The sequence below is a fragment of the Drosophila biarmipes genome, chromosome 2R (genome assembly GCF_025231255.1).
Source record: "Drosophila biarmipes strain raj3 chromosome 2R, RU_DBia_V1.1, whole genome shotgun sequence".
Classification (NCBI taxonomy): domain Eukaryota; kingdom Metazoa; phylum Arthropoda; class Insecta; order Diptera; family Drosophilidae; genus Drosophila; species Drosophila biarmipes.
The window spans coordinates 9,062,497-9,088,025 of NC_066615.1; the positions used below are offsets into that span (position 1 = coordinate 9,062,497).

At 47.1% G+C, this 25,529-nt stretch overlaps 4 protein-coding genes across 7 annotated transcripts; 1 reads left to right on the plus strand and 3 right to left on the minus strand.

Moving 5' to 3' along the window:
* Positions 1 to 3,203: 3,203 nt before the first annotated feature.
* LOC108026815 (lipase 3) lies at positions 3,204 to 10,143 on the plus strand. 2 transcript variants are annotated; one of them, XM_017097980.3, is made up of 4 exons: positions 3,210 to 4,007; positions 4,656 to 4,814; positions 8,552 to 8,636; positions 9,640 to 10,143. In XM_017097980.3, the coding sequence occupies exons 1-4, from the start codon at positions 3,345 to 3,347 to the stop codon at positions 9,951 to 9,953; spliced, it is 1,221 nt and encodes a 406-aa protein (XP_016953469.3). In that variant the 5' UTR covers positions 3,210 to 3,344; the 3' UTR covers positions 9,954 to 10,143. The 2 variants fall into 2 exon arrangements, with proteins under 2 accessions (XP_050743340.1, XP_016953469.3); XM_050887383.1 differs by lacking the exons at positions 8,552 to 8,636; positions 9,640 to 10,143 and adding an exon at positions 5,639 to 6,379 and having other exon boundaries at positions 3,204 to 4,007.
* On the minus strand, positions 10,019 to 14,415 carry LOC108026814 (ubiquitin-protein ligase E3C). Of its 2 annotated transcripts, XR_007763949.1 has the most exons (9): positions 13,804 to 14,415; positions 13,025 to 13,745; positions 12,555 to 12,963; positions 12,377 to 12,498; positions 11,551 to 12,315; positions 11,350 to 11,494; positions 10,597 to 11,296; positions 10,161 to 10,538; positions 10,019 to 10,106 (listed from the first exon to the last, which is right to left on the minus strand). XR_007763949.1 is itself a non-coding variant. In XM_017097979.3 (8 exons), exons 1-8 carry the CDS (start codon positions 14,137 to 14,139, stop codon positions 10,371 to 10,373), a joined length of 3,366 nt encoding a protein of 1,121 aa, XP_016953468.1. In that variant the 5' UTR covers positions 14,140 to 14,415; the 3' UTR covers positions 10,019 to 10,370. The 2 variants fall into 2 exon arrangements, 1 of the variants encoding a protein (XP_016953468.1); XM_017097979.3 differs by having other exon boundaries at positions 10,019 to 10,538.
* A 497-nt stretch (positions 14,416 to 14,912) lies between these two features.
* On the minus strand, positions 14,913 to 16,464 carry LOC108026959 (7-methylguanosine phosphate-specific 5'-nucleotidase). The gene is made up of 2 exons (XM_017098174.3): positions 16,270 to 16,464; positions 14,913 to 16,187 (listed from the first exon to the last, which is right to left on the minus strand). Exon 2 carries the CDS (start codon positions 16,070 to 16,072, stop codon positions 15,116 to 15,118), a length of 957 nt encoding a protein of 318 aa, XP_016953663.1. The 5' UTR covers positions 16,073 to 16,187; positions 16,270 to 16,464; the 3' UTR covers positions 14,913 to 15,115.
* A 127-nt stretch (positions 16,465 to 16,591) lies between these two features.
* Positions 16,592 to 25,342, minus strand: LOC108026776 (uncharacterized). Of its 2 annotated transcripts, none has more exons than XM_017097930.3 (6): positions 25,200 to 25,342; positions 22,380 to 23,736; positions 21,362 to 22,319; positions 21,136 to 21,302; positions 17,209 to 21,071; positions 16,592 to 17,146 (listed from the first exon to the last, which is right to left on the minus strand). In XM_017097930.3, exons 2-6 carry the CDS (start codon positions 23,733 to 23,735, stop codon positions 17,011 to 17,013), a joined length of 6,480 nt encoding a protein of 2,159 aa, XP_016953419.1. In that variant the 5' UTR covers position 23,736; positions 25,200 to 25,342; the 3' UTR covers positions 16,592 to 17,010. The 2 variants fall into 2 exon arrangements, with proteins under 2 accessions (XP_016953419.1, XP_016953418.1); XM_017097929.3 differs by lacking the exon at positions 25,200 to 25,342 and adding an exon at positions 24,068 to 24,383.
* Between the last annotated feature and the right edge of the window lie 187 nt (positions 25,343 to 25,529).

The following is a 25,529-nucleotide window of genomic DNA, read 5'->3' on the forward strand; positions in this document are numbered from 1 at the left end:
GGAGACCGAACGTCTCCCAGACAACTTCTCCAATGCACCTGACCAGAAAGTCTGGCGATGAATGACGAAGACGACGTTGATGATGACATTATCTCATGCTCATTGAAAGCAAATGTGGCGTGCACTCCATAAAAGGGCCAACAAAAGGTGGCCGGGGAAAATGAAAGAATAGTAACAGGAACCATGAATAGCGAGGGAGAAATACCCTTACTTTTTAAATATATATTAAATAGTTTTGAATTTATAAATATTTAATAATGATTCGCTAAGATGAAACATGTGATGAAATGTTTGTTTCGGCTTACTACAAATAAAACAAACAAACAAACAAATGTATTGAAGGCTAAAATATAATCTTAAAGTTTAAGTTTTGAATCCAGAAAAACACTAAGAACAAGTCATAGTCACATCCGCAAAGTAACAAGAAATATTACAAAATATTTGACCACATAAACTGAAATAATCATAGGAAAAAGCGGAGCACTCAGGACAGGTTAACCATTAAATATGTGATGAAATAAGCGTCTTTTAAAATACTAAAATTATTAAATGAAATATTTGGCATTACTTAACACTTAATATAATCTGTAGCATAGTCTTTAGGGCTGAATTCGGGCTAAGAAAATATTAGAGCACTCAAAAACCCTATTTTTTGTTTTGATGCAATATATGATTTCCTAAAAATATTTTACTTCTACTGAAATACAGTCGTATAGAAATACAGTCACTGAGATACAAACATAATACTCAGAGGAACGCAACTATTTTCAGGGCATGAGACCGACTGAGTTTGACCAGCAATCCGAATATGAACATGAAAACATTTCTGACGAGTGAGGCATCCATTCCCTCTCCCACTTTCAGACAGCCCTTCGCCTGGTTACCTGATGTCACTCATTGTGCAGTGAATTGTTTTGAAAGGCTTTTGTATTTCGCAATGAAACGAAAGTGGAGCTCCGAATGTGGGCTCTTTTCTGGGGAAAATACGAAGTCAAAATGCGGTTTTGCTGTGTGTCTGAGCAGGTGAGTGATTGAATATCTCGAAAAATTAAGAGATGCAACGTTGTATTTCTCGGGCTATTTCTCAGCTCAGTGCCTTTCATTTCCCCGCCTTAGTTTTTGGGCAACCGAATTACGTTAAAGCGCTCAAGGCGCATTTAAATTAACTTTAATGGCGGGCCCCATTCAGAGGCCCCCAGAAGTCCTTCGGGAACTTCAGCTCACAGCACACGGGCCCCTCGAAAAGCCACATTTACGCCAAGTACTTAACAACTTTAATGAGTGGGGGATAGCCTGGGAAGGGAGCTGGAGACGGAGTTGAAGTTGGAAAAAGTAGCTACACTGGGGGAGGATCCTGAGTAGCCAACGCGCACTTAATACTAATGGCTGTCATTATCCTTTATCCTTTGGCTGTCGCAACAACTGTCTATCCACTAGCCCCTTCTTTGCACGCACATTTATTAGGCAAACCAAAGCGCAAACTTCCCGCTGCCAAAAAACAAAAGCAAGAACTTGGTAGGAACAAAGAAAAAATTAACTTAACTCAATTTACAAAAACTTTTATTTCTATTTTTTCTGGCTTGTTTTGTAAGCTGTTGACAAAAAAGCGGGGGAAAACGAAAACGAATTAAGCGCCAGGCCAGGGCAAACTTTAAGTAGCTTTTGTGCGAGAAAGTATTAAAATCGCTTTTTCAAATGGGTCCCGAGGAAGCGGAAGTGGGCAGGGAATCTGTGCACAAGAGTAAGTGGCCAAAGGGATTCCACAGCCAGCCAAGTGTCCTTGAATCATATTTACTTAAGTCGATGCTGGCTTTTAGCCTGTCTTCTCCACCAAGGGCTTTCGCCTCTTGATTTTATGTTCATTGCCCACATAGATAGAAAACATGAAGATCCCTGTGGTTATCAGTAATGATCACTAAAAATGTTTAATGATACTGAAAAGGGTACTTCTTTCTCAGTTCTATGTAGTCAAAAATCGAACAAAAATTTCAAAGGACTTAAAATCATTGCTTCTCGAAACAGGCAAACTTTCGCTCTTACATCTTCGAACATAATTTCATACTATTTTTTATCTGTGCACCCATTTCCAGTCTCTTTTGATTAAAAATAAATTTCCATAGTCTGATGGCTCTGGCGCACACACTTGGCCGTAGAACTTCATTGTCGGAAGCGCCTAATATGTGATGAGATCCATTTCAACAAGGCTCTCGAAGTTTTGTGGCTTGGGTCAAGTTTGGACTCGGCTGTTATCAAGAAGCGGCAGCCTGAAAAGTTGGATTTAATCGAGCAATAGCTGAATTCTTCGGCCATTCGACCGCACTCCATTATTGCCCTGCCAGCAATTTCTGGCCAGAAAACCGCAGCCACGGCTCTCCGATCCGTTTCATTATTTTGGGGACATCGCACACGTATTCCATCTATGCTGTGTAATAATTTCACACGCCCTGTGTCGCGGTCGTTTTAATTAGCACGATTGCATTTTCAACACGTCCAAGCCATTCAGATTGTAAATCACATAGGCTGCCGCTGTCCACTGCCAGTCATTCACTCACTCACTCAGTCGGCCATTCAGCCAGTCAGTCAGTCACTCAGTCAGTCGCTCATTAAACATGATATATACTCAAAGGCTGGTGCATATTTGATGTCGACCCGTGTGCATTGTGCAGCAGACTGCGGTTTGGCGCTCTTCAGCTCGCCGCTGTCATGGCAACAGTTTGGTGAGGGGCCAAATCGACGAAGCGCTGGGAGTAAATTAATCCAGCTAATTAGCACAAGGCTTGCAGGGTAGCTAATTTCATCAATTACCGCTTCTGCATCTAGATGGCATTTCGTTTTAATTGGACTTTCAGATAGTAATATCAAGAACTTGAGGTGTCTCAAGTTATCAGAGCTGAGAAACCTAAGTACTTAGTATGGTTATCTTAAATTTGCCTCTTTAAGAACTATAAAAACTCTTTACATTGGCTAGCAATTTAATAACTAAAGTAAATGGTATCTTAAAGATGTTATTTTATTTTAACATCTAGAAACACACTTTGAAAGCTTTTTCTTAAGTTAGCCCTACATTTTTCAAAAACAAGATCTACTGCCACTGCATATTTGAACGATTCTAGGCCACCTACGTAGGAGACATCGATTGTCAGTCAACAAAAGTTGAAAATGTGTTTATTTATAGCTCCCATTCAGAGTGCCTCCCCTGCCACCCAGAGCCACCCCCTCTTCCCGCCCACGTTGCGTATACGCAAACACAAAACCGAAAGCGAGTGCACCGAAAGCCGCAGTATCCATTCGCACGTCACGTGGCACCAAGCATGTCTTAAAGGCCGCCCTCGCAATCGAACAGTATGGAACGCGGCTGTGGCTTCTATGTGGTGATAGTGATTCTGCTGCTGATCTGCGGGGCTGTCTCGATCGGGGGTCAGAGTGCGCCGCTGATAGACTCCGTGTGCCAGGCGGTGCAGAGGCAGCAGCTCGAGTGCCAGGTGCATCGCGTGGAGACCGCCGATGGATATCGGCTGAGTGTGCACAGGATTCCCGCCCCCCGCAATCCCCGGTGCCCCCAGCACCTGCGCCCCTTTGTCCTGATGCACGGCCTCCTCGGCTCCGCCGGGGATTTCGTGGCGGGCGGGAGGGGAAGATCGCTGGCCCTGGAGCTGCATGCCCGCTGCTTTGACGTCTGGCTGGGGAATGCCAGGGGCACCACCCACTCCCGCGGGCACCGCACTCTGGCCACCGGCGACGCCCGCTTCTGGCAGTTCAGCTGGCACGAGATTGGCATCTACGACCTGCCCGCCATCGTGGACTACGTGCTGGCGAGGACGAGTCGCCGGCAGGTGCACTACGTCGGCCACTCGCAGGGGACCACGGTGCTCCTGGTCCTGCTGTCTCAGCGGCCGGAGTACAATGCGCGGTTCGCCAACGCGGCTCTGATGGCTCCGGTGGCCTTTCTCCAGCACCTGAGCAGTCCGCCGCTGCGACTGCTGGCCAGTGACAGTGCCGGGGTCACGGTGCGTATGCTTGATGGGATTGCAAAGTGCTCACTCCGCGCTGCAAGTGATAAGCTCTTCTCGCTCACGGAGGAAGTTCACTAAAAAGATTAACATTTCTGTTTATTTTCCATACTCAAAGAGCTCTTAATTCTCGGATACACAGTAAAAAAGGGGATAAACCCTTAAATAATAATAAATTAAAAACAAGGAAAATAATGGAAAAGTAGATCTTTTTAATACGTTAAATTATACAAAGTGATGTCAAAAATCACTGTTCAATCACTACAAAATATTTTAGTGAACTTTCTGGCTTACATTTTAGTTATACCAACTCGAGTGATTAACTTACATATCAGCCTCAATCAATGATTATTGAACATTTTTTAGTAATCTAAATACTATTTTTTCACATATAATGATGATTTTTAAAAACTATCCCCAAGTTGGGATACCAAAAACTTCACTGAAATATTTGTAACACTTGTCTGTATATTTTCAACTTATGTTGCAAACGTTTCTGAACTTATTTTTTACGTTTGTGTCAAAGATTTCTTTTTGTAATGCCAGTTTCAAATCAGATTTTAAACTGACCCTGCTCATAGTAATTGCAAATAACCCCAGCCAAAGTTGAGCTGAAACTGAAACTGATGCGTTCTCTCCGTGCAGCTGCTGCTGAACAAACTTGGCCTCCACGAACTGCTGCCGGCGACGGCGCTGACCCAGGTGGGCAGCCAGTTCTTCTGCACCGCCTCCCGACCCACCTACGCCCTCTGCACCCTCTTCACCTCCCTCTACGTGGGCTTCAGCGACTATCCATTGGATCGTGTGAGTACGATTATATATGCGGGCCATAATTTAGCCAACAAAGCGCCCCGAAACTTTTTTCTTGTTGTATGCAAAAGTTTTTATTGCACTCTGGAGTGAGCCGGGCGGTTCCACTGCACACCCCCACCACCTCGAAACCGCCCTGAAACAGACAAACATACGTATTTCCAGAAGGGGTGGAGGCCTTAGTTTCGGTAATAAAAGTTATTTGAATTTAAATGCGTAAACGAGCTGCTCCTGCCGGGCAAAGCTTCCTGGTTGGAGGGCAGGCCAGAACTATAGTACTGTGGAGTTGGATAAAAAAGGGGCAGCCAACGGGGGCAATAAATACCCCACAAGAGGGGTTGATTGGTGGCCGCATACATCTTGTCAATTTTAAGGAATAAATTAAGCAGCTGAATCATTTTTTATTACGCCAGTGTTTTTATTATAACAATTTATAGTAGCTTTTATCCTAGAAAAATTCAAGTTTACCAAAAGGAAATAATTTCGTGGCATATAAAATATAACACAATTATATATTTTAATAATAATAATAATACAACAACAAAAATAAAAATTAAAAATTATAATCTGCGATTATAAACAAAACTTTTTTAAATTCACAAAAACATGTTACAATACATTTTTTTAAAAATCACCTTCAATATTAAATAACTTTAAAGTTTAAACAAAAAAAACGCGCAACCTACAAAAATCATCTGCGATTTTAGAAAAAAAAACATTTATTTAATAATAGACAAAATATTATTATTTGCTAAATATTTTTTAAAAAATTATCTTCATTATTTTACAACTTAAATTTCCTTTTTAAATCCTCTAAGGTTTTGACAAAGAAAACGGACAATTAGAGCATTCCAAAAAGGACTTTAAGAATTCCTGCATAGTGTGCCACCGAAAATGTGCTCTAAACTTCTTCCCCGCCCCTGCAAAGTGCTCGAACTTCCCTCTCCATCCGAAAACGCCGCTCCAGCTGGCGGCTAACTAGAGTATAACACACATTACGTATACGCCACGCTGCCTTAAACACTTTTTGTTTCCGCGCACACGGTACATTTAAATTTTGTTTTGCCGTGAAATATGGCAAATAAATCGCGACCATGTAACGAAGGAAAAAACTTTATGGCTTATCTGTGTGTTCGGAGTGTTTTCGGGGCGCGTGCTCAAAAGGCTTACCATCTGCATTTGAATCTGAAGTGAGTTAGTTGTTGGTGTGTTTTCGGGGCGGATCTGGGGTCGGGGTCACTCCCTGGCGCCAAGAGCCGCTTGTAAGTTATTAAAGTGGGGGCCTTGGCCAATTGGCTTCGGCCCTGGACACTGGGAAGCCAAAGCTGGCTCTGGAGTTTTATAGTTACCCGGAGAGCACGAAAAAAGGTTGGAAAGTTCCCGCGGATATAGTTCTTAAATCTTTTTACATATGCACCCATAAATAAGCATTTCAGGCGCTGAATAATCCAAGGGTTAAGTGAGGAATGGTTCTAGAAATGCATTTTTTAGCTCGACTCTAAATCGAAAGTAAGTCTATTGGGGCAAACAAAAAGGAAAATAATTTGATAACGATAAAAACCTTCAAAGATTATTATAAAGGGAAAGTAACAAAACAAGAATATGAATTATACATTTACTAATCTATAAGTTAGGCCCAAGCTCCTCTAAGTTTTTAATTTTTTTTAAAAGCAAATCTCAGCTTCCAAAAACCATAAATGTCTTTTCAGTGCTTAAGAAGAAATTTTGAGAATTCTGCAGATTCTATGCATATCAGAACTTACACGCACTACTTTAAAATTTCGTTTTATCTATAGAAATCTTGGATTTTTAAGATTCTCAGCTTACCAAGTTGCAAAATGTATTTACAAACTATTGTTTCCGATTCGAATGTTTAACTTCCAATGCCAACGGATGCCAGTAAATAACAAATTCTCGGAGCTACTGCCACTTGGCACAAGAGTCGTAGACGCATCTACATATATCTGTGCGAGAGTCATAACTCCCATAAAAAGTCAACAAACCGAAAGCAGCAGCGAAAAATTGCTAGGCAAATACAGTGAAAAGACGCCGAGCTTGAGCAAATGGAGCGAGGCGATACTTGCGACAACTGCCGAACATGCCACACCACACAGATAGAAGTCCGAATAAATATTTGTGCATATTTAGTAACCCCTGGAACCCCAGAAAACCCCGGAACGGCACCCACGACCCTCGCAAAGTTCAACACTCTTGGAGAACCGCACTGCGTCGAATAAGATTCGAGCTGAAACACAAAAAATACGAAAAATTCGAGATGTAAGAAAAATAAATGCAAGCGAGGGCAAGAGAAAAAGAAAAACTAGGGGAAACACAAACAAGCTGGCGGCACAAAATTGCCAGTATTTGCCACAAGTTGCTGGCTGGCTGCAAAAAGGAAGCAAAGCTGAGAAAAATGGGGAATGCAACGGCCAGGCGGAAAATCAAATAAACATCAAAACAAAAAAATATATGTCGCCGCAGGACGCATGCAACGTTTCAATGGCTTGTCATGGCAATTTAAAGTCGGACCGATTTACATAAAATTCTATAACTGAAAACTGAAGAGTTGCTGCGGCGTCCCACGAAAAAACCTACAGACATCAGCACATCGGCAAAAAGTGGACTGTTTTTCAGATACTCTGTTCAAACAAAGATTCAGGGCTTAAATGGAATTTTAAAAGAGCTTACAAGAAAAACCAGGCAATTAAATAGTTTAAGCTCTTAAGACCCGTTTAATTTAAAATCGGAAAAACTAGCAACCCTTTTATCCCTATTTACTTTGAATCACAGCCAGGAATTAACTAACAATTAAATAACAAAATTAAATAACAAAACTTGACTTTTTTTTATATTACTTTTTCAACAAAATTTATCTCATTAATTATAAAAAGCAACACAACAATAATTTGTGTGCTTTCATTAATAATTGAAAAATTGCTTTATTTAATCATTATATAAATTATAAAAACACTTCATTTTTTGTTGTATAATTTTGTAAAATGTAAAATCACTCACAAGGAGGTAGCAAAATATATCCTTCATAGAAATATTATAAAAGAAAATAGGTTTTAGCTGCATTCAACCTTTCTTTAATTAACTAAGCTTGTATAAGAGAGAATATAAAGAGCGAAAATCTTATATTTCACATAACAATATCATCTGAAGGCCATAAATATACATGAGAAGAGGGCGCAGAGGCCACTTATTCTTTCATCAATACTTTCCTTAGAAAACTTCTTTATTTCATCTCCCTCTAGAAGGCTTTTCAGCTCTGTTGGCAATCTCAATCAGTATCCTACAGCAGTATCAATATCAATCTCAATAGAAACCTGAAAAGCTCATTGCACTCACCTTAATCATTGGCCGGGGCGAACAAGCAGCTAATTTCAAAACAAATACCCGCAATATAAATTCAGCCCCGCTTTCTCCGCGGGATCAAAGCAAGGACCTCTTGGCCTTTCAACCCGACTCCCCGCCCCCGTGCCTGTTCATGTGTGAGTGGGCGGGTGTGTGTGCCGGTGTGCCGGTGTGCCTGTGTGCACTTCCGTATATGCTTTGTGTCGCAATGAAACGGAAATAGCAGCCTGAGCACACACACCGATACACACATGAGTGGTCAGGCGGGGCGAGGCGGGGTGGGGTGAGGTCCTGTTTCCGGCTGCTGCTCATAAAATTTAAGCGATTCGGCAGTTTAAGCCTAACAAAACGGTCTTCCCCTTCTCCTTCGCCAGAACATCTTGCCGCGCATCCTGGAGAACACGCCGGCGGGCATTTCGCGGGGCCAACTGCAGCACTTCGGCCAGCTCATCAATAGCGGTAAGTCGGACCACAGGCATATGCTTGAATGCACTGGGAGAAATCAGAGCTATTTTAGGATTTGCATACCTTTAATATTTCTTTGTCTTTTATGTACCAAGCATAAGTAAGTTTCCGAAAGGTGATTAAACGCATACAACGAACTTTAAATCAACAAACTAATGAATTTGTATACAAATTGTTTTCCGGAAAACGTAACTTTTGTTGTATAGAATACATTTTGTAAAGTGTTAATACCTTTGGGTACTATTCTATATTTATCCGGAGTTGTGATGAACTTATTTCGGTTGTCTTGGGCTCATACTGCTTTTTACTCATGTCACTTTTCACCATTTCCTATACACAACACATGGTCGATAATATAACTAGATGCTAGCGCCCGAGAAAGTTGTGTATCCTTGGTATTAATCTAGTTAAAATTTAAGTCACAAGAAAGGCCAAAACGATTTTTACACTTAAAAAAATGTAAAGAAAACCAAAAATTATAAGTGTTTTTTTTTAACTTGGGATTTACGACAACGGTTGCAAGCTGGGGGCTTGGTCCTGCGACAGCCATAAATGAGTTCCATCAAACGTGTGGACTGACAACGCATGCCATTTATTGAATTATACTTAGCTCGCTTTGATTTACACTTATATTTTGTTATACGAAAAACAAACTGAAACAAATTAAAAAGGAAAAACTTGGATAAACAGACCTCATAAGCTTCATACATTACACTAAATGAACTGGATTAGTTTGTCTGCCTGCCGACCTACCGTCATGTGATCCTTTTGCTCTTAGGATAAAATATAAACTGATACATAAGCATTAGCTAAACTAATTTAATTATTTTATTTATTTATTTCCTCTAACCTGAGAATAAATAAATAAATAAATTTAAAAAGTGTAGATCAGTTCCAAATTTTTGCCTGTTTTCGGATTTGTTCTCTTTGCATGCAACGCCGAAGTGGTAGGCATAAAATGAAATATTCACTGACGGGTGTTTGGTTTCCTCCGCAGGCAAATTCCAGCAGTACGACTACCGCTCGCCGAGGCTGAATGCGCTGCGATACGGTCAGCCCACGCCTCCCTCGTATCAGTTGGTTAATGTTCGCCTCCAGCTGCAGATCTTCCACGGCAACCGGGACGCGCTGTCCAGCCGGGCGGATGTGCAGCGCCTGGTCAGCGAGCTGCGGAACAGCAACAGCCAGCTGTATCAAGTGCCCGGCTATAATCACATTGACTTTCTGTTCGCCACCTCGGCGACCCAAATGGTCTACCAACGAATTATTCAACAGGCCTGGCAGTTGGACGCGACGCCTCAGGGCAGCTGATGATTTACGAAAACGGTTGCAAACTGGGGGCTTGGTCCTGCATTAGCAATAAATGCGTTCCATCAAACGTGCAGACTGACAACGCTTGCCCTTTATTGAATTATTCTTAGCTCGCTTTGATTTACACTTATATTTTGTTATACGAAAAACAAACTGAAACAAACTAAAATGAAAAACTTGGATAAACAGACCTCATAAGCTTCATACATTACACTAAGAAATTGCGGTAATCAAAATGTACATTGGTTGTAAATGAACTGGAATAGTTTGTCTGCCTGCCGACCTGCCGACCTGCCGTCCTGCCGTCCTGTAATCCTTTTGCTCTGCCAGGTGGGTAAATTGCTTGGATTGGATTTCCTTATTCGTCTCTGGGGGCTGTGATTGGATATGTTTTCGGGGTTTCTGAGGATTGACAGATTAGCTTAGCTCAAAGCCAGCGCCGGATTGAATGGCATAGATCAGTTTTTCACGCATTTGTTCCACTGTGTTGAAGGGCGGAAGCTTCAGCAGATTGGTGCAGGTGCTGGCCGTGGGCAGTCGTTCCATGTCCCCGGCGTTTTGGATGAAGAATGGTGGGTCCAGATCCTGTAAGGAAAGTCAATATTAGCACATAATATAACATAAAATACGATTCAATGCCAACCTTAAAGCCCAACAACGGTGGCCTGGAGCAACTGGTGACGAACTTGAGCAGCTGTCTGCGCTGCAGGTCGTCAAAACCTTCGAGGGCCTCCCAGAATGCCACAATCGAGGGATGTTCGGGACTGAATTCACCGCCGTATTTACAGTGTTTCTTTAGATCCTCCAGGTCGATGGGTATCTCCGCACCCGAAATGAGTATTTGCAGCTCCTTGTTGCTGAACATGTACAGCCATTCGATGGGCAGGACATTGGACAGACCCTTTCGGAAGGCGTTGCAGTGACGACGTATCTGCACGTTCAGCTTGTAGTCGGCTATCAGTTGCAGGTACTCAATGCGATTCGAGTTGGTCACTGGAATACTCTGGCCCTGGGGCTTCAGCTCAACAATCTGCGTCTGGCCCAGCGAGCTGCTGGCCACGGTGAAGTCCAAATTTAATTCACTAACGTCGCCTGTATAATCCTTCAAATACAGTAGATTGCGGTACAGCTCCGGATCCAAGGAGGCCAACTGGTGGATGTCCACATCCGAGTATTTGCCAGCCAGCTTGGTGAGGAAGAACTCGGCCAAGGGCAGCTCCACCAAAAGGTTCTCATAGATGGCCTTGCCCAGGATGCGACCAATGAAGTAATAGTGCTTCTCATAGTCTTCGAAGAGATCGGCGACATTTGGATTGGGATAAAGCTTGTTGTCCGTGGTTACCCTGGATTAGGCAAGATATTGGACTTGTTACATCAATCATTTTTTACTACTCACATAAAGAATCCCCGATTTGGATCAAAGGAAGTTTTGATCAGCTCCGAAAGGAATTCTCGGAAAACTCCGCCACCATCGATGCCCGCCTCGTCAAGTCCCAGAGCGGACACAAACTGTATTCGGAACTTGAAGCGCAGATCAGGTTCTAAATGAAAAGCCATATTAACATTGCATCGTTTATATCTTGAAGATAACACCCACCATTTTCCGGACGCAGCTTGTCGTAGGCATCCTCGTAAAGATGCGACCGCCTCACCGTAATCATGATAAAGGGACCCTGGAGAAAGGCTTGGAGATTTCCCTGCACCCGCATTTTATTGGCCGCAACCAAACCTTGCAGAATGCTCACCCGTTTGTTGAAGGGCACCACAAAGGGGATCTCGCGCAGAATGGTTATTGAGCGAATCTGCTTGGTGGACATGGGCGGTCCGTTCTCGAAATCCTCTCGAGTAAAGTCCCGTATGGGCTGGAAGGGTCGGATTCCGCGCAGACGACTGCTATGGGTCAGCGGCAGATCTGTGGGCCTATCCAGAGGCAGGTCTAGCCTGGTGACGGTCCAGTGTGCCTCCGGACAGAAGCCTAAACGCAAGTCGCGTGTGTGAATTTGGTTGAGCACAAAGACAACCACATTGAGAAGATTGGCCCATATTTGCTTCTGATGCCGCAACTTCTTGTCGTCGGCCTCCGTGTGACCCAGGACACTACGATAGTTTGCCAAATTGCTGCGGGTCTCTGGAAAGGCCAGTTCCACCAGACCCATGCTTATGTCCTTCAGGGTTTTGGACATTTGCACAATTTCCGCTATAGAAAACGGCATGAGTCGCACGTGGTTAATGGTGGTCTGAACCTGCAGCAACAACTTGTTCTCCACAAACTCGACATCGTGTAGCGTGGGCAGAAGGCGACCGAAAAGCATGCAAAAGGTGGCCAAGAGTGGAATAGTGCGATCCACTCCCTGTTGTTTGGCTGCGGGACAAAATTCCATTTAGTTCAATTGTTCAACCACAGGGTGTAAAACGATACTCACGCACAACGCCCTTGGAAATTAGGGTCAGTGGAGCAGAGAAACCCAGTTGAGTGGACTCCGCAGCCAACTTAAACCACACAGCACGTATGAACTTAGGAGTAAAGGCCAAAGTATAGAGTAATCTAAAATGATTATAGGATTATAAGTTGAAAAGACTGTTCATGTAACTGAAACTCACTTGTACTCGAAGACCGCATGCTTGTTGTAGATCATTAGGTTGTGACAAATCTCGCATAGCGCATAGATGAGCTGACTATTTTCAATGTACGGATCCAGCTGCTGGACAATAAAGTCCACCCGCTCCGTTTCGTTCAGTATGGCAATGGACTCCAGCAGACACTCGCGCTCCTTGATACTCAGTTCGCCGCTTACTCGGCAAGTCTGCTCCATATCGTAGTCTAGGGTGCGAGCCGAAGGCTGATCGTCTTCCTCCTCTGAGTCCTCGGACTCATCATCGCTGTCCCTGTGACGATGTGGTGCATTGGCATGGCTGCGTAGCGTAGACTTGGGCAGCTGCAAAATTTTGGGCATCATTTCAGCGATGAGGCGGACGTAGACTACCAGCAAAGAGCCCTGTTGCAGAGTGGCTGGAATTGGATAGCGATTACTTATGGGTTCAAGGCTACAAGGCCTTCAAATCTAACTCACCCAACTGCCTGCGATCCAGCACCAGGAGGGAATTGAGTAAAAACGACGAGAACAGCGAGTCCAAGTGTTTAGTCTTTTCGTCTGTTTCCGCTCCATGGAAGAGGAAACTGCGCCGACTGGATGTGCTAGCCGACTCCGGGGGTGCATCTGCCTCCAGCGCGTCTAGAAGCGAACGCATCAGCAAGTCAAAGGGAAAGTCGGCATTCAGCGCAAAGCAGGGCAGCACGAAGTACCGCAGAGGATCCGTATGCGGCGTGGCTAGAATGTCCCGGATGAAGTTCTGGCAGACGGCCAGCGACATGGACGACAACTGGCCCCCGGAGGTGGCTCGTTTGGCCACTGCCAGCGGCCGCAACAGCAGCTGGAGGAGGGCCTCGGCTAGTGGACTCGGTGCATGCAAAGTCTCTCCGTCCAGTGGCGGACACTTGTCGTCCAGCAGCCGTCGTAAGCGTTGGAAGTAGTTACGGGCAATCAGGAAGCCAAAGACACGCTCCAGATACTGGAACAGCACAGCCTCGTCCTCCACGTAGCGCTGGACAGAGGATACGGTGGTGAAGGTCTCCAGCATGCGCAGCGGGATGGCCTGGGCCGTGTGCGACAAGCTGAGCTGAAGCAGACAAGTGTCCAGCAACTTGCAGAGCCTCAGAAGCCATATAGAGTCCTTGGAGGAATGCTGCAGCAGACGGGCAGGCTGGCGCAGGATCTGTTGGCAAACCTCGATCTGTGTGGGATTGGGGAAAGCATTAGCTGTGGATAAGGATGCACCAGAGAAACCCTACCAATCTTTCGCCGTCCTTGGCCTCCCGGCTGCTGTAGAAGAAGTTGAGGCGCCGCAAGAGGAAGGTCAGGCTCTCGTCCTCGGCGATGCGATCCTTATAGGCCACTAGGTAGCCGTCGAAGGCCTCCCGCTCCGCCCGCTTGCGCCGCTGGCGGTGGATGAAGGAGCGGGCGTAGGACTGCAGCAATACCGCTCCATTCTCCTTCTGGCGCAGTTCGTTGCGCTTCTGGCGCTCCAGGGCCGCCTTCTTGATCACCGTGTCCCGGTCGCAGGTGTGGGAGGCTCCACCCAGACTTTGCACCGGTCTCCGGCGGTACTCGCCGTCGAATCCGAACATGACGCTGCGCTTTTGGGTTGTTTTAATGCCCGGACTGGACTGAATCCAGCAGCCCTTTGGTTCTACTCGCTCAGTCGACGCTCCTCTGCATTCTTCACCTGGCTACGACGGCGTTCGGAATACTGCGATTCCGCGGTGGCTTTGTGGCACTTGCTCCCCGACCGGAAATCCGTTGTATTACACGCTTTCCCACCCGATACGCTCGAATTTAAAATGCGTAAAACCCCAATTTGCAATGATTTGTATATTTCTCTTGTATATTCCGATAGCAAGTTATCGACAGCTGGTGACTGGCACTTTGCCCATCCCCAGTCGAGGGACGTTCCCGATTTCAGTTTCGAAACGGTGCGATTCGAAAATTCCAGAAACCTTACTGTGGAGAAATTGGTAATCTTAAACTACATTTTTATTAGGATTAAGGATTAATTAAGGAAAAATATTATTGTATCAACTTAGTAGAGCAACAAATTACTGACTTTTTAATTCCTTATACTAGTTTATTAGTCCGCATTATGTGGAATATTAAAAACTACTTGTCAAACATTAGAATCTTCTGACATGTAGTATGTAAGAATTAAAAATTTCAGTCTTGATACTGATACCACAAAATTAATTTGTAAGGGCGTTCAGATACATATAAACACATATCAAAACTTTTAATAAGAACCAATTTACTTCCGTGTTAGAAATTAGAGCCTTGTTATCACCTTAATTCCCGTAATAAAGATACAAGATAAAAAGGCTTATTCCGATTAAAAACTGTCCAATAAAAACAATTTCTTATGCCAAGCACAACGTTGTCTTTAATATCATTTGAGTACATGAAATAACATTCATTCGTAGGTATGAGTAAAATGTTTAAGCCTAAACCACTTAATTAGTAGCTTCTGTTGTTTTCCAGTTAGCAACTAGCCTGCTAATGAGAGAGCAGGAGCGGCTACGAGTACACGTCTGGCGGGGAAACTGCCTCGGAGGCTTAGAGGGAGCTCTGCTTGGCGGCCTGCAGGTTCAGCTGGTGCTGCTCCTCGATGAGGGCGAGCAGTGTGCGCGGCACATCCATGGTCTGGTCGTCCACGAGCACAATGTCGAAGGTGTTCATATACTTCTCCATGTTAGCCTCGACGTGATCGAACAGGAAGCCGATCTTCATGATGTGCGACGAGGCGGGCACCCCGGAAGCCATGTCCGCGTCGCCAATGGAGTCGCCCATGACGATGATGTGGTCCCTAGTGTGCACCAGGTCGTAATAATCGCTGCCATCCAGCACGGTTTCGTTCTTATTGAAGGTGTGAATCATCGGCTGCTGAAAGCCATCCAGCAGACCATCCCTGAACTGCAGGAAGTTGGAGACCACCTTCACATTCGGATGCATTACGTTGGCCTGGCGGAGCACGGAAACCACGGAGTTGCCCAGGCCGGCGGAGAAGACCAGCGTGGGAATTTCCAGGCGCAGCAGGTCCGCGAAAAACTCGTGGGTGCGGTCACGTAGCGCATGTTTGTACTTGCTGGCTATCTGATCTATTTCCGACTGGTCGAAAGGAAAGCCGCTGGTCAGTTCCCCCGACTTCGTCCACCACTCGATCATGTACTGCACCTTCTCGTCGACAGGCATGTGCGGATCGATCTCGATGGGCCGGTACTTGTGGTACAGCTTGTCCGTCTCCTCCTTGAAGTTCTCGGGCAGCGACTTGCAGGCATTGAAGATCCCGAAGCTGGAGAGCACCGTGCCTCCGTCCTCCGTGCGCTGCTTGGTAATGGTGTAGTCAAAGTCGGAGACTACTTGCATCCGCTCCGGTCCGCCAGAGACGAACTCGTTGAGGGTGCGCTCCACCCTCTCCGGATCCCGCATGCGGCAGTGCTCCTGGTTGAGGGCCGGAATGTCCTGGACCCGCAGTCGCCCGCCGGTGGGCTCTCGCTTCTCGTTAAAGCCCATTTTCCTCAGTAGTCTTCTCGTCCAGCAGCTCAGAGGTCTTCCCCTGATCACGGTGACTAAATATCTGGAACGGCAGTTGATCGGCAGAAATGCGGTGAGCTTTCGACGTCGGTATCTGCAAATTGTTTAGGCAAGCGGTTTAGTAGCGCTCATTTGGCCGATCGTCTGTATTAGTGGTTCTATATCTAATGGCTGACCTTGGACGAGGGTTTGTTTTGCCAATTTCTTGCTCTTCGTGCGGCGTTTGCTGTTATCAGCTGACTGTCGGTGACTCCGATGCGACAAGCTTTTTATTTATATAAATTATGGCCAAAAACAGTGAGCCAACCGCTGCGTAAACATTCGATTTAGTTTTGAAACGCGTTCTCTTCCGTGCCGTTTCACTAGGAAAACAGCTGTTCTTCCAGGGAAACGACGAGGAATCGGAACGGGCAACCAGCTGTTTGAAGCGCCAATTTCAAAACACGAATTTTGCATTAAAATTCTCTTCTTTTATTTAAAAATAAAAAAACCAAAATTATGTCTTAAGTATATTTTAAAATATATTTTTTTTAATTTTAGATACAAACTATAGAACTTGTGCTGCTTAATCAATAAGGCTTTGAAATTGAGCGGCGGAATATAAACTTAAACAGCCTTTTCAACCACATTATTAGTAAGTGCAGCTAAGTTCATGGATTTATGATGATAACCAATAGAGGAGGTAATACTTATCCCTAACAATTTTGCATTGACTTGGTGGCGGTCGTTGCTAATACTTTTTTTTAAAAGTAATTGGCAATAATACAACTCAATAAGACGACATATTCTAGAGCTATAACTAAACAGTTTACATATTAAATATGTATCCGGAAATTGTGAGCTGTGTCTGCTGCCTTTACATCTACCTGGTAAGTTGACCATAGTATGAGTGTGATGGCCAACCAAAGTAAAGCGCTTCAATCTTCGATCACGATGGCGGCCGGCGGCAGCTGATTCTTAGATGGCACTTGGTTGTTGGTCTGCTCCAAGGCCTGAAACTTCCACTGTGCCGGCAAGAACGGTTTGAATTCTGGATTGGACTTGGCCAAATGCCTACAATTTGGGTGAAACATAAGTCAGCAATGGGGCTTTGGAAGGACTCTGACCACACTCACCGATTGAGAAAGCCGGCGGCAGATCCGAACGTTTTAAAGCGGAAAACTCCCTCTTCTGGTACTTTGACATAGAAGTCCGAACCATGTACTTTGACGCGGAAGCGAGGCAAACCCTTGGCACCCATAATGCCATAGCAGGTCCTCTCGTTTCCCTGCTGAGCTGCGGGTACGTTGGCGGGCTGTTGGCCAGTAGCTGCTACCAATTCCGGGCGCACTGCTGCAGGAGACCTGACGACTACTTTGGCTGGCAGAGATTGTCGCGAGGGCAGATGTTCCCCCTCACTGGTAGGTTGCGGTGGGAGCGACTTTCGTGCCGATTGCTCAGTTAAGACAGGCAGCTTGGAGCTGCCAACTGGAGATAATTTATCACTGGAATTTGTAACCTTGGCTGGCAGGGACTGACGTGGTGTTGCGGTTACCGCCTGTTTAGAGCTTCCCGGCATGGACTGCCGATTGGAAGCAATGGCTCCTTTCGGATATAACCTGACCACCGTCCCCTGCCCCTGTGCCATGGGTCGTATGAGTTGAGCGCCTTTGGAAGCGGGCGCAGGCAATGGCCTGATGACAGGCGCTCTGGCCGCAGAACCTGTCCCCGGTGCTGGTAGCGCCTTAGGAGCTTGTTTCGCAATCCCGGTTATAACCGGGATGCGCTTGTTTAAGCTTTCGCTTGGAAATTTCTTCTCCTTGCCGTCCAACTTGGTTATTGTTATGCCTCCAGGCGTTATAGTATTCCCACTGCTAAGAAGCTCCTGCAGAGACTCGTTGATTCTGTTGTGTACCGCCTTGCCTGCTGACGGTTGCGCCAACAAACTGGACGAGGCGGACTCGGGAACATTTAACGACGTGGTAACCTGCACTTGCGGAGTCAGATATTGGGTGGTGGGTGCTACCTCCCCATTTGAGGCGGGTACATTCGAAATGAAAGGCCTGAAGCCTCCACTGCAGGTGGTCACATCTTTGGAAGGACGTGGTGGTGGGTCTACCGACTCCGCGGCAGTTATTTGCAGAGCGCCACTGGAGGGCATCGTCTGAATGGTGAAGCTCGTGCGCGGCTGTTCCTGCTTAATCTCTGTGACTAGTTTGTGGTCCTCCCGTTCATCGATAACCAGTTGATCATGATCATCATCTTCCTCATCACTATCAATGATGACCACCGGCGGGACCGCCTCATCATTCTTTTCCAATTCCACAGACAGCTGCGAAGGTATTTTTAGCACATTAAGACTGGATGTTTCGGTGGAATTATTTTGTTTCGCTGCCAGCTTAGCCGTCGACTCCATGTCTATCTCGAAGTGCACTTGCCCGTTAACGTGCAGCACCCAGAAGGCCATGCTCCGACGGTGCCGCTGGATGGGGATAGAGTGCTCCCGCTGGTAAACCTCGCGCAGCATCATCTTCCTGTCAACGCTCTGCAGCAGCACCAGCACTGGCGGCGGCATGTCCAGGCTCAGCGGTCCGAAGTAGATCTTTTTTCTTGAGGATGGCGTCACAAAAGCATCGTATGGCGAATTGGGAAAGAACTGGAGCTTCACCACCTTCTGTGTCTCCCCAGCCACCTTCATCACGCTGTGGATTCTGGTCAGAGAGATCATGTCCCCGAAGGCGGGAACAAAGATGTGCGAAAAGTCATCGAAAATGTCGAGCACCACCCAACGGTGGTCGGCCTTGTGTTGCTCGGGTATTTGTAGCTCATCCACATCATTGTGGTTAACCTTTCTAAACTCGATGTTGCTTCGGATCCCAGCAGCGCTGCTTTTGGTTTTGGTACCGGGTGATGAACTCTTGCCATGACAAGGGGGAGCAGCAGCTGCCCCAAGGATTGACGAGGCAGTTGTCACAGTAGCAGCAGGCGCGGGAGAACTTGAAACAGCTTTTGCTAACGATGTTGCACTGGATGTGGCACCCTCGCTCTGTGATTTTTTCTGATGGTCCCGTGAGCGCTGTTTGAGAAGCGAGCTTGACGGAGGGACATCGGCTGCAGAGCTTTTTGGCGTTTCAGACTGTGAGCCGCCACCGGCCTGCAGCTTCTTCTGGTGCTCCCGGATGCGCTGCTTCACCAGCAGCGAGCACAGCACATTGATCTTTTTCGTGAGCAATGGATGCGTCTCCGGCGTGGGCTTCGTGCACGCATTTCCCTCCATATGTCGCAGAAATCCTTTGACAAGCCAGTAGCTCTGCCTGCCCTGCATCACCACCGCCAGGCGGTTGGTATTTACATTTCGGGTGGAATTCATGAGCATTCGAGCCATTAAAGGTAGCGCTCGAGGATCCGGTGCAAACTGGGTGTTTGTTACAGCTATTGCGCCGCACACTGAGGGCATTTGGTTTGTTGTGGTGGCCGCCAAGAAGCTATGATTCTTCATTTGGACGTCCCAAATGAATACGAAACCAGATTCGAAGGCCGCCAGAAAGTTGGTCCACTTGATAATACAAAGAATTTCCTCGTTGGGGGACGGTATTATCTTGCTCTCCCGCTGCAGCGCCAGGTCAATGTCCTGCATCTTTTTGCTGACCAGAGTGTTCATGTTCTTGACCACCTCGTTGTAGAAAGACCGGAAGTTGGGAGAATCCGTCTCAGCGGAATTGCTATCCGCTCCGGTGGCGGAAGCCGCTGCAGCAGCCATTCCAGATGCCAGAACATCCACGGAAGCGGAATTAAGGGAATAGCAGGCAGCGATGCGGGGCACTTGAATGTCCAACTTATTGCCCTCCTCCGGCGGCAGAGGTTCATCCGCTTGGATTTTAATGCGCTTGACCGGAGCCGCATCCGTGGTAGGGGTTCCACTCCTTTTCTGACGCGTGCTAGCCTCGCTTCCATCGGAATCATCGCGCACTTCTATGACAGAGGTCTTAGCCTTTTTGGAGAACTCTCGCTTACGTTGTCGATCGAGTTCCTTGCGGTAGTAGTTAATGGCACCCTGAATGCGACTCCTAAGGAGCTCCATTGTTTCTGCAGTCTCTTGTCGGGCGGTTTGATTGCGCACGCGTTCCGCTCTTCGTTGGTTTAGGCGCTGGTAGGAGTTCTTTGGAACAGAAATGGCTCGCCGGCAGAGTTGAGGGCGCGAGCGGAAATAGCTAAATATCGTATCTAACTCAATAGACCTTTGGAGAGGAGACTCATCGTTAAATGAGGAAACAGCTGCCTTCGGTTCTTCCGTGGATTCAGTCTTGGGTGGTGTAGTCTCCTCTTCTTTGGTCTTTGGCTTTTGCTCCTCTTCGCTCGCTTTTTGCTCCAGCTTGAGTTTAGCTTTCTTTTCCTTCTTCTTCTTCTTCTTTGTGGGAATTTCCTCCGGCGGTCTCTCAAAACTGTAGTGCGCCCTTGTGGCCAGTTCTGGATTAAAGTGGGTCACTGGCGCGTTCCATTGTTCCTTTTCGATAACCACAGGCTTGCCGTCGGGGGAGTCACCGCCACAGAAGCACTTATACAGCTGGTGGGTCATGCAGAACGTCGCCAAGTTTTCAATGTCTGACAACCGGCGAAGTCCCACAAAGCAATGCTTCAGCTTGGCCAGATCCGTCTCCTTCACGAAACACGGTTCGCTTAGAGCCGAAGCAGATGTCTTGGCATTGGCAGCGGCAGCAGCAGCTGCAGCCGCAGCGGCAGCGGCAATCTTCTTTTGCTTCTTTGAGGTTGGTGATACCACTTCCTTCTCCTCCTCGTCGAACATGGAGTCATCGAAGTCCTCGTAACGCTTGGGCGCCTTGGTGCAGCGTCGCTTCTTGTCCCCCTGCGACTCGTTGATCAGCAGAGTCTCGTTGTCGGTGAGCACCAAGGTGGAGGTGAAGTCCTTCTCCATTTTGGCCAGTCGAGCAGTGGCTTTACGTCGCAAGTTGAACGCATCCTCGTTGGAAATTCCGCGACCCTGGATTAAAATAGAGTAAATGATTATCGCGTTCACAAATGCCTTGATGGAAAGTTAATATTACATCTGCAGCCTCCACGCGCATTACACGACCTTGCTCCGCACCCAGGCAACGGCAGTCTAGGACACAATCTGCACGCCCGCAGTGATCCCGTACGGGCAATTCTGTACCTGCGAGGCTGGTGCACAGGCAACCCAACTGACAGTAATCTTTAATGCAGGGCTTGTTAGCTAAAAAGAGCGAATAATGATCACCAAATACCATTTGGCAGGCAGGTAGGACAACTCACCGTCTGCATTTCTGGCAGCAGCATCAATGATAGTGGCATTCAGTCGCCTCAATTCATTGGCTAGGCGCTTCTGCTTGTTAGGCAGTCGCTTTGCCTTGCCGCCCGTCTTGTCCGCGGCCGACTCCTCCTTAGGGGGACCCAAATCGGAGGACTTGGCCAACGAAGCAACCGCATCTGGATCCTCGCTTATAAAGCTGTTTTCGCTGCAGCTGATGGCCACAGTGTTTATCATGTCGTTGATCATATCTGCGCAGGCGAGAGTTTCGGCATCTGGTTGGGCAGGAAGCTTTTTGCGGAAGGCGAACTCTTGTAGCTTGTCGGGCTCCTCGTTAAAGCTTTCGTCCAAAAGCTCGGATCGGTCCACCACGCGCCGCACGAGAATGTGGTTCCGATCGTTGAGGTAGGGAATAACGAAGGTGAAACTCTTGCGGCGACCGGCTGGTGTTTGAGCAGCCTGCTCCTCTGCATCCTTCATACAGGCGGGAGGCGCCTGCAGCGTGGACACACTGAACTCGGCCCACTCGCGTGTTATGTCGTGATGGGGTAAGATGTGCTGCAGATACCGCTTCGCAATCTCGTCCAGAGGTCGGCCTAGCTCTGGCATCACGTCTAGCTGCACATTTGGCATGCTAACCACTGCCATGCTGCCACCTGCGAGGAGCAACGCGGCTGTATCGTCGTCCAGTGGCCTCTGCAGCGGTTTCTTGGATAGCGGACAGGGGCGGAAAATGGCGGGCAACGGAAACTGGTTGAGAAGCTTGGGGTTCCTTGGCGGACTCACTTTCGTGGGTATCACCTGTAACTCTCTGCAGATACGGGCATCCAAGCAATAGTCACCGCACTTGAGTTCATTTTCTTCTTTGCGAGTTAGTCTGCTCAAGTAAGGAGTTTTCTCGCGCTTTAAGTTGTTGCCGCGGGCGCCCGGCAAACGCACCAACTCCCCATCCACCTGGATTACCTGAAAAGACAGAAGATTATCAGAAACATTTCATATGCAAATGCTCTATCGAAGTCCCACCTGATAGTAGTAGTTGGAATCCTCGGTGGCCACATAACTGGCCGCCTGCCAGCCCTGGCGTGTGAAGGGCATTTGGGAGTCGGGTGCCTGTAGAGCCTGCATGGCGCCGATCTTGACCTTTCTCTGGCGCTGCTTTCGCTGCAACTCTCTGTACACATTAGCCTCATTGTTGATGATTCCCATTTTGTGGTTTTTGCAACGCTGCAGATACTGACGCCTTTCCGCCACTGTTCGCAAGCGCTGCAGTGCTTCCGGAACGGCTGGCATGTCCATAGGCGGCGGCATACTGTGCGAGGTAACCTGACCATCGTGTCCCATTGGCTCGAGCAACTTGTCTTTCTCGTCTTGGACTGAATCCGAGTTATTAATGTGATGCTCACGCATGTACGCATCCAGGGATTCGCTGACAAAGGCGGAGTTGCCCTCTGTGGTCTTACAATTGCTGGGAACCAGCGGGGTGAGCAGCATGCCCGGCTGGTGGACACTCTCGTCGAAGCCCACAAAATCCTCGCTACCGTCGTCCTCGGAGGCGCAGAAAGGAGCCACACTAACCTCCGATGGGATGTTTTCCTCCCGCGCAAAGTTCTTTACGCGCACCTTGCTCATGAGCATGTCCAGAAACTTGCTTCCGCCGGCCTTTTCCCCCTTGTTCGCCTTCTCGGCACTGGAGCAGGTGCTGGTATGACCGCTCTGCTCCTTGCTGGGAGTGGCCGGGGTCGGGCCATCCTCTGAGGCGATAACTTGCGCAGCCGACTTCGTTGGCGTCCTTTCAGCTGCCTCCTTGGAGGGGGCGAGGTCTGAAGCATGGAGGCGATCATTGACCTCTTCGTTAGGCGTCTCCTCGGTAATCTCAGGCTGCTTCTTAAGTTTCTTGACTGGGACCTCCGCACTGGGATTCGCGTCTTCTATGAGGGACAGGCTTCTCTTACCCGTTTTGAGCAGCTCCAGTTGCTGCTTCATCTGCTTTGACAGTTCCTCGGCTCCTAAAGGCTCGGCCACGCTGTAGACCTCCGTCTCCTCGTACTCTTCTATCCTGCCCATCTTCCTGTAGTGACCCACTAGGCTCCTGGACCACTGCCGCACGTTCTGCAGGCGGCGCTTGATCATCCGCTTAAGCCGCGGATCGAAGAGCAGGATGCGGACGCGACGCACGATAAGGACACGGTGGCTACGTCGTCGGCGCCAGGCATAATTCCGGAGGATGCAGCGCGGAGTGAGGGCGTAAATGATAAACCTCTTGGCATTCCACCAGTTCCGCTCCAGGAAGTCCTTGGAAACGGGATATTTGCGCTTCAGGTGGCGGTATTTGATCAGTTCTTTGCCTTGTAGTACGATCGGAGGCAGTTCGTAAGTCATGCTGTGGGAACAGGAGGAAAAATCATTACTAAGCTTTGGAAAAACTTTAACCTCAAAATCAAGTAGCTTTCAGTGCTGACAGTTTTGAAACAGTTTCGGAATTGGCAACACTGGCCGGAGAATTTACTGATCCTATCACTTTACAGCACTCCTTTTTACGGTAAATCTTTGAGAGAAGAACTTTGTTATTCAATACTTTTGTATTAAATGTCTGCAAAATGCAAACGCCCCTGCTGCGAAAAACAGCAGATACACACAAGGGAGAACGGCCACTCAATTTACAGGACGCTGATATTTATTAGAACCAATATTTATAACATTTATGTACGCACTTTTTGCAAACAGACTCGGTATCACAGAAGCGATGGTTGCTGCTGGTTCAGCGCCTTTGCCGCACCCCCGCACAAACAACAAAAACACGCGATACGGAGAGCACAATCAAAACATTTCGAGGCTTTGCTTTTTCCCTTCCGCACTAGTGCTGACTACGAGCGATGGCCAAAACTCATCGCTTGGCCACTTGGCAATGGTTTGAGTCACAAATTGCACTTTTATGCGGCAGCCGAAGGGAATTTCAGACTGCACCGCGATCAGATCACAAAATAATCCAGATTCCGACTCAGCGTCACCGCCACATGCGTGCTTGCGAGTGTGTGTGCGTGAGTATGAGCCCTGTCCGCTGCCCACTCCCAGGCATTTCCGGGGAACGCATGGCATGGGCTAGCGGCAGTTGTTGTTGCTTTCGGACGTTCAGGTGGACGAGGGGGTGGTGCAGGGAGCGAGACACACGTGCGCCTTCCGATAACCGATAAATATGTTATTTAAGACTGCAGGACGTGGAGAAGAGAACTTCGGGTCGGGAAAATGTCCTGATTTTGCAACACTGAAAACGGCTCTACCTGATCCGAAAAACGATCGCAGAAGCCTCTGAGACACGTGCTAATTGCATGGTTTTTACGATGCAGATATGTACAAATATTCTAAAGCAGACAATACAAAGGAAATTATTTTCTTCAGGAAAACTCTTTGTTTGCCAACACTACTTTCTCCACTGAGAATTATTTTAAGCCAAGCTGAAACTACAAATAAACAAGAAGAAGGGCGAAGACTTACACCAGTTCATAAAATCCTGAAATGTTTAGCACTGCTAACCACCTGGTTTACGTTAATTTCAACCCCTGTATCCCCCAAATACAATTTCCTCCAATATATACAAAAGTTAATATGATTTCGCACAACTTAGTTGGCCCTTACGAATTTTCCTCTGCGGAAAGAATATTTTAGATTACGTTCTTGCGGAAACTAATCAATAACCTCAAAACTGAAATCCAACATGGCGTTGCAATGGATACATACACAACCGATCGCATGCGTCAATTAAAAGCACCCTCTACGCTCCGTACCAAAATTCCCATGCCGGCAATGTCCTTTTTCTCCCAACTAAGCACTCTCGGGGCTACTTACCTGTATTCAAGGCGGGTGATAGCAGCCAGTTAGCTCCTAAGCTCTTGCAAGTTCGTAAGCGCGTCGCAATTATCCAAAATAACTTTAACAATTGACCCACAGCTCTGGCTGACGACGCGTCGAAAAAAGCATAGCCGAATACATACACAAATAGTGACAGACAAACACACTGCGATTAATCCAACATGGCGTTCGATAGGCAGCGCGCCAAGGCACGATGGAATGGAACGCAGGGCAGATTAGGTAGATAAAAACCACACGCTGATATTTTGAGGTCAGAGAAAACGTGTTCTCTACTTTTGTACTGGGCAAATACAAGCAAAGATAACG